This window comes from Gastrolobium bilobum, unplaced genomic scaffold (genome assembly GCF_033153095.1).
Source record: "Gastrolobium bilobum isolate Gb01-03AN ecotype WA unplaced genomic scaffold, APGP_CSIRO_Gbil_v1 utg31211, whole genome shotgun sequence".
NCBI classification, from domain to species: domain Eukaryota; kingdom Viridiplantae; phylum Streptophyta; class Magnoliopsida; order Fabales; family Fabaceae; genus Gastrolobium; species Gastrolobium bilobum.
In genome coordinates, this window is record NW_026897142.1 from 106,473 (window position 1) to 113,377 (window position 6,905).

Below are 6,905 nucleotides of genomic sequence, written 5' to 3' on the forward strand. Positions count from 1 at the left end.
CTTTGCCAAAGCTGACATTCTTAGAGAAAAAGACTCTAGTTTTCTCATTACCCACCTTCTGACTCGAAGCATCAGAGAAGATTTTCAAGACTTGATTGATCATATAAGCTTGCTCCATACTAGCCTCAGCACACAGAATTATGTCATTTGCAAAAAATAAATGAGATAAAGGGGGAGCCTTCTTATTTAACAAAACTGGCTTCCAAGCTTTCACATCCACTGTCATTTGAATGAGATGAGCCAGTCTCTCCATACAAAGAACAAACAGATAGGGGGAGATGGGATCCCCCTGTCTAATTCATCTTTCAGGTATAATCTCTTTAGTAGCAACCCCATTCCATAAAAGCTTGAAAGAGGCTGTAGATATGCAACTGGAAATAAGGCTGCATAGGGAATTAGGGAAGCCAATGTCTCTGATTTTTTCCCTCACAAAAATCCAGCTCAACCTATCATAGGCTTTTTGCAAGTTAACTTTAATCATCATCCAACCCTTCCTAACTTTTCTTCTCCTCATTGAGTGGAGGACTTCCTGAGCTATTATTATATTGTCAGTACTCTGTCTACCCTTAATAAAACTACTCTGATTAGGAGAAACCAACCGAGGCAGCAGCTCCCTCAATCTTTCTGAAACAATTTTGGTAATGACTTTGTAAATTACATTACAAAGGCTAATAGGACGAAAGTCCTTCATACTCTCAGGGCATTCCTTCTTGGGGACCAGACAAATGTGATTTTTATTTATTTCCCTCACTTTAGTAGGGTCAAGGAAGGCTTCCTGAACCAACTTGCAAACTGATTCCTCAATAGTAATCCATTGACTTTGAAAGAAGATTGCATGCAAACCATTAGGACCATCGGCTTTAAACTTCCCCGTTTTGAAAATTGTCCTCCTAATCTTCTCCTTGCTAGGTCTTTGAGCCAGCATAGACATCTCATAGTTAGACAGACTAGGGAAAGCACCTTGGATTGGAAAGAAACCATCATCCAAATCCTCAGCTCTAAACAGATTCTGGTAATAATCAACAGCCATAACCACCAACTCTTCAGGATCAGCTATCCAGCACCCATTGGCATCTTTTAGAGTAATGATTCTATTGTGTCTTCTTCTAGCCACTGTAGAAGAATGGAAAATTTTTGTGTTCTCTTCTCCAAACTTTAGCCAGTGACATCGAGCTCTTTGATACTAGGACAATTCTTATTTAATAAGAATGGACTGAAGATCTCTCCAAAGATCCTCCTGGAGCAGCTCCATGTTATGGTCATATCTCCCATGTATATAGCTATCAAGCCCTCTCAATCTGGCATAGATCTTATTTTTCTGCTGAATACTCTTCTTAAAAACATGCTGATGTCAGTCTGTAACCTCTACTTCAAATTTATTTCTGGCCTAGACCCAATCGAAATTATTTTGCCAACTGTTCTTAACCAGGTCCCCAAAACCTTGAACAGTAAGCCAAGCTGCCAAGAATTTGAAAGTTCTGGAATGCTCACCTGGTCTAGGAGTAGCACTATGGGCTAGCAGTAAAGGCCTATGATCCGAATTAAAGAAGGGAAGATGGGAGATGAAACAATCAGGCCAAGATAGGTTCCAGGAATCATTCGAGCAAGCCCTGTCAATCCTTTCATGGAGTTTCCCTCTCTTCCAAGTGAACTCAGGGCCATTGTAACCCATGTCACTAACCTTGCAATTCAATAAACCCTGTTGCATATCTGACATACTTTCCCAACAAACCTCACCACCTCCAATCTTCTCAGATGTATGAAGAATAGGGTTGAAGTCCCCCATCAGGATCCAGAGATCAAGAATGGATTGGCTAAGAAGATCCAACTCCGACCAAAGAACTTTCCTCTCCATCCTCCGAGGACTACCATAGACAAAAGTAATGAGCTCAACCTTTGAAGGATTCAGGTGATGTACCTTAGTGTGCACAAATTGGTGATGGACTAAGAGAACCTCCAGTTTAATCAAATTGGAATCCCAAAGGATCCATATACCCCCTGAGTAACCTATAGACTCCTGTTTGAAGTAATTAGGATACCCAAATTGCTTGATAATGTCATCACCCTTAGGACCAGTTATTCTAGTCTCTAACAGGACCAAAATGTCAATTCTAAATCTGAACTTTAAATCTCTGATAAGGGTAGCAAAACCTTTTTTGCCTACCCCTCTACAATTCCATACACAAATAGACATAAAAACAACTATAATAAAAAGGACCAGGGTAAAAATCCCAGCAAGAACTTACTCAAAGTTGAGTTGGATTAGTGCCCCCTGAGTGAGGACTAGAACTGCTGACACCTTGTTATTCTGGATCTGAGGAGAAACATTAGAAGGGTCACAATCCATTACTCATTTCCCTCTTTTACCCTCCTGGTTAGGCACCCCATCATATTTCTCTCTAGGATCAAAGTTAGGTTTCCCTTTCTCTCTCAGTTTGCTAGCTGCTTTGTAGGGACCCTCCAAAACAGTATTTGGGGACTTGTTTTCAACACCTCCTTTCTTTTTCAAAGGACTAGTGGGACCCCTTCTTTTCTCCTTTCCTTCCTTATTAGGTACTCTTCTGGTCTTGCTCTCAACCACCTTAGATTTCCTCAAGTTCCCAAGATTTCTGGGATTAGACCTATCCCCCAATGGGCTTTGATTTTTACTATTCACCTTAGGTGGGTCCCCTATCTCCATAGCTTCTGGTTCCTGGCCCTGGTTGCTAACCTGCTCAGCCTCTAAACAACTGACAATATTCTCAGCACCAGTTGCAACCTTTTTAACCTCAGTTAGAGCCACCTTATTCACACCTGATGTGCCTTCTCCCACATCCTCATTCTTTACCCTCGTTGGAACAGCCTTTAGCTTCCTACCTTTGGATTGTCGTTGCATTACCATCCAGTCACCAAAAGCCTCCGTCTGCTTCACTTTTACTTTGGTGTGTTCCTGATTATGGTGCCTTGTATTATCAAGACACTGTCATGCCTGAGCCTTTTGTTCCTCCTTAAGAGCAATATCAGAACAAAGGTCTTTTTTGTGTCCATAAACTCCACATTTGAAGCAAATTAAGTGAAGGCCTTCGTATCCCACCTGTAAGTTTTGTCTCCGATTTTAAATTTCGATAGAAAACTCTTTCTTAGGTCCACTTCCACACATATATGGGAAAAACGAGCTCTCTCAGTGATGACTTCCAAACCATAATCACTCTTACGCAGAGAGTTCCTATCCACCTTTAAAGTTCTCCCAAAAAAGTTACCAATCTTCCAGAGGTGGTGGGCTGTGTAAAGCTCAATGGGTAGCCCAGGAATTCTTGTCCACACCGCCAACTTCTTGAATTGATCATCATATGGATCGAAAAATGGCCTCCATCTCTGAACCACAACATAGTGGTCATTCACGATCCAAGGTCCTTCCTCTAGAACATGACGGTAATCATTGTCATCTAAAAACCTCAGCAACAGATATCCATTGTCTAGATCTATTAACTCAAAAGATCTAGTCAGGTTCCATAGCCTCTGGAGTCTAGCCATCAGGAATCTAGTAGCAATCCATCTTCCTAGCAGCTTGATAATCAGAGCCTTTCGCCATGGTTTGCAGTCTTCTTTGTGCTGGGCCTTCGATATGTGATAGGCCGGACAGAGAGGTTCATCCGAAGGATCTTGAGGGCACTCATCCATGAGGTCATCCTCTTCTTCCTCTCGCTTTTGTCTAGACAACCAGTCTTTCTCTTCACTATCCGAGAATCCTCCTCCATTCAGCTTCAGTAGTTTATCTCTGTAAGACACCATCCTACTTCGTGAGCTACTGTTAGCTCCCCCAACTTCCTTCTCAGCATGCATGGTGTGAATAAGGGTTAGATCATCCCCCCCTCACCTTTCTCCATCATCGGATCATCCGTAACCAGAGCCTCCAACAACTCTCCCTTCGGTTTCTTGCCACTTCGAAGGTCTACCTCTTCCTCTAATGGTAGTCTCTCTACTCCCCTTCCCTACATCGACCTCTTGGGAAGCTTGATTCAACATCACTTCATCCTCCATAAGTATCAATCCCTCAGAATTAAAAGAAAATCAGAGAAAATTTCCAGAACGAGTACCAGAACCCTAGCAAAGAAGAAAAATTGCGTGCGTAGATCTACGCGCCTAACCCATCCCGTTTTGGTAGCACATTGAGAGTCATAAGTTATGAAACGGGTGGAAAGACTTAAATCCTAAATTGAAATAATCGATTACATTAGGAATTCAAATGCCATGACAGTGGGTTTCTTAAAAAAAATAAAATCTTTTTTATTTAAAAAAGTACTTATAATTTTAAAACATTTTAGTAAAGACATTTTTAGTATCACCTTCCAATAACACTTTTTTCATTTCCACGGGGGAGGCTTCCATTGGCAGCTAGAAGTTCACCATCGCATCTCCATTGCCCTTAACTTCAACGGATCTTCCAGCAAGAAAGTTTTCTTCAGAGTCTCCAAGACCACTCCGATGCATCGATGCTGATTTTCACACAATTTGGGGTGTGCTGAAATTATCCAATTTAATTATGGTATAAAAAAAAGACAATAAAGACTAAATTAATTTGATTTATTATAATATGATACAAACTGTACAGCATTAATCGTTATTTTTTGGTAATTCGTGTTAATACTTATTTATATTAAATATTACTCTTCAATTTTTAATTAAATAAATATATTATAAATTATAAGAAAATAAAGAAATTATATAAGATATTCTAAATTATTATAAAATACAATGAATATATTATAATATTTTTTTATTAAAATACAATGAATATATTATAATTTTTTTTTATATATTTTAACACTTCATCTCAAAATAAAACTTACTAAGCTTTCATCACAGTAAATTGAAATAAAAAAATTTAAACAAATATCGATAGCATTGGTGCTAGTGGTAATCGGATCAAAACAATAAAAAAATATTACTACAAAAAGAAAAGGAGAAAAAATAATTTTGAATAATTTTGAATAATTTTTAAAAATTGAAAATAAAATTAAAAAATTCCAGAAGCTCTAACTAGTGAAGGACATCCTACATGCAATGGCGGAGCCAGGCTCTAATTTGAGACTCGGTCAAAAAATTATGTGTATTTTTTTAATTTTAGTTAATTCATATCATAATATATTTAAATTATATTAAATACAGAGCACCTCAGCAGGTAACACCAAGAAGAGTTATAATTTTATTAAATATTTTTTAATTTTACTAAAAATATTTTATTTTTTTATACAAGTAAAAATTGAACACATAACCTAATACAACTTATCCAAATCTTTCACCAAAAATATTTTAAGTTTTATTTACAAATTGTAGGCCGGGTCAAATTATAATTTTAACCCGAGCCAAATTATAATTAATTAAATAATTATATATAATAAATATAATTTGTTAAAATTTAGCTCAGATTGAAGCTACACCTAAGTTACATGTGGCTCCGCCACTGCCTACATACTAATGGATTTTGACGTTGACAAGAAGAAGAATGAAGATCTCAAATGGAAGCCATGAAGATCCAAGACATGTTAAATAGGTTAGATTTTTGTAACACTTTTTATATCACAAATGTTATATCCTAAGCTCCATTACATGCATTTCATATTAAAAAAAATAAAGTTTTTTAAAGATAAAAACTGTTTCATATTAAAAATCAGTTTTACCATACCAAAAAAAAAATCAGTTTTAAAAATTAAAATCTAAATCATTTAAATAAACAGGTTTTAAAAAATAAAAACTAAATAAAAAATGAAATGTAATCAGTTTTAATAAATATAAAAAAAAAAACTGACCACCTACTTTTTTTTTTTTTTTGTTGAATGACCACCTAGTTTTTAAAAAGAGCCTTTTCTCCATCGGGTAATCAATTAGAAATACAATATATATATATATATATATATATATATATATATATATATATATTCGAATGCTGATAAATTATCTATATTGAGCCCAAAATGATATTATTTTGAGACGAAAATTAAAGTGTTTTTGTAATTATAATTTATTCCAAGGTTATAACAATCTTTATCATTCTAATTTTTTAATCTTTCAATCCGAAACAACGTCGTTTTGGGAGTGAATGTAGATAACTTATCTCAAGTCACTTAAGATAACCTTATCTCCAGTCATCCCAAAACTACGTCGTTTTGGGTGTTGGGAGAATTAATGAAGGATGTTTTGATAAAATTCACATAATAAATAGGGATTGGATATTGTAACCACCAAATAATGTTACTACCATATCTTAACCGTTGATTTCCGTTATTAATCGAATAAATGATAATCGTTGATTAGCGGAAATCAACGGTTAAGATATGGTAGTAACATTATTTGGTTGTTACAATATCCTATCTCAAATAGATAAACAAATAAAAATACCAAAACATCCTTTATTAATTCTCCTAACACCCAAAACGATGTAGTTTTGGGTTGGCCGAAATAAGATTACTTCAAGTGACTTGAGAAATATTTATCTCTCTATATATATATATATAAGTAAAAGTAAAAAGGGTATGAAAAAAAAAAGATGGAGAAAGGTAAAAAAGATAAAGGAAAAGAAGGGGGAAATAAGGGAAGGGGGAGATGATGAGAAAAAATGACTCAAAAGGGACCATCTGGAATATAGAAATAAAAACTGTCTAATCATCCACCATTCTTATAGCCTTTTTCCATTTCGTCCTAAGACACACCGCCCGCTAATATATATCTCCTTCCATCAAGTCTGGTTTTACTACTTTTCTCAAGTAAGTTTCGATTTACTTCTACCTCTTTTTGTGTCGAGCTCTTGGTAACAAACTTTTGTTCTTACGAGAACACCCATTGGCCTTCTCATTATTTGTCCAAACTATTTATGTTCTCTCATCCTTTCAGCCACCCGATACTACTTTTATCTTTAGTCAAATTTC

At 35.9% G+C, this 6,905-nt stretch overlaps 1 protein-coding gene across 1 annotated transcript; it reads right to left on the minus strand.

Annotated features, from left to right (window-relative positions):
* Positions 1 to 3,048: 3,048 nt before the first annotated feature.
* Positions 3,049 to 3,822, minus strand: LOC133304482 (uncharacterized). The gene has a single exon (XM_061504522.1). It carries the CDS (start codon positions 3,820 to 3,822, stop codon positions 3,049 to 3,051), a length of 774 nt encoding a protein of 257 aa, XP_061360506.1.
* Positions 3,823 to 6,905: the final 3,083 nt, after the last annotated feature.

What these genes read in the sequence shown, in the direction of transcription:
- LOC133304482 (XM_061504522.1), bottom strand. Translation starts at nt 3,822, where the DNA reads ATGCATGCTGAGAAGGAAGTTGGGGGAGCTAACAGTAGCTCACGAAGT.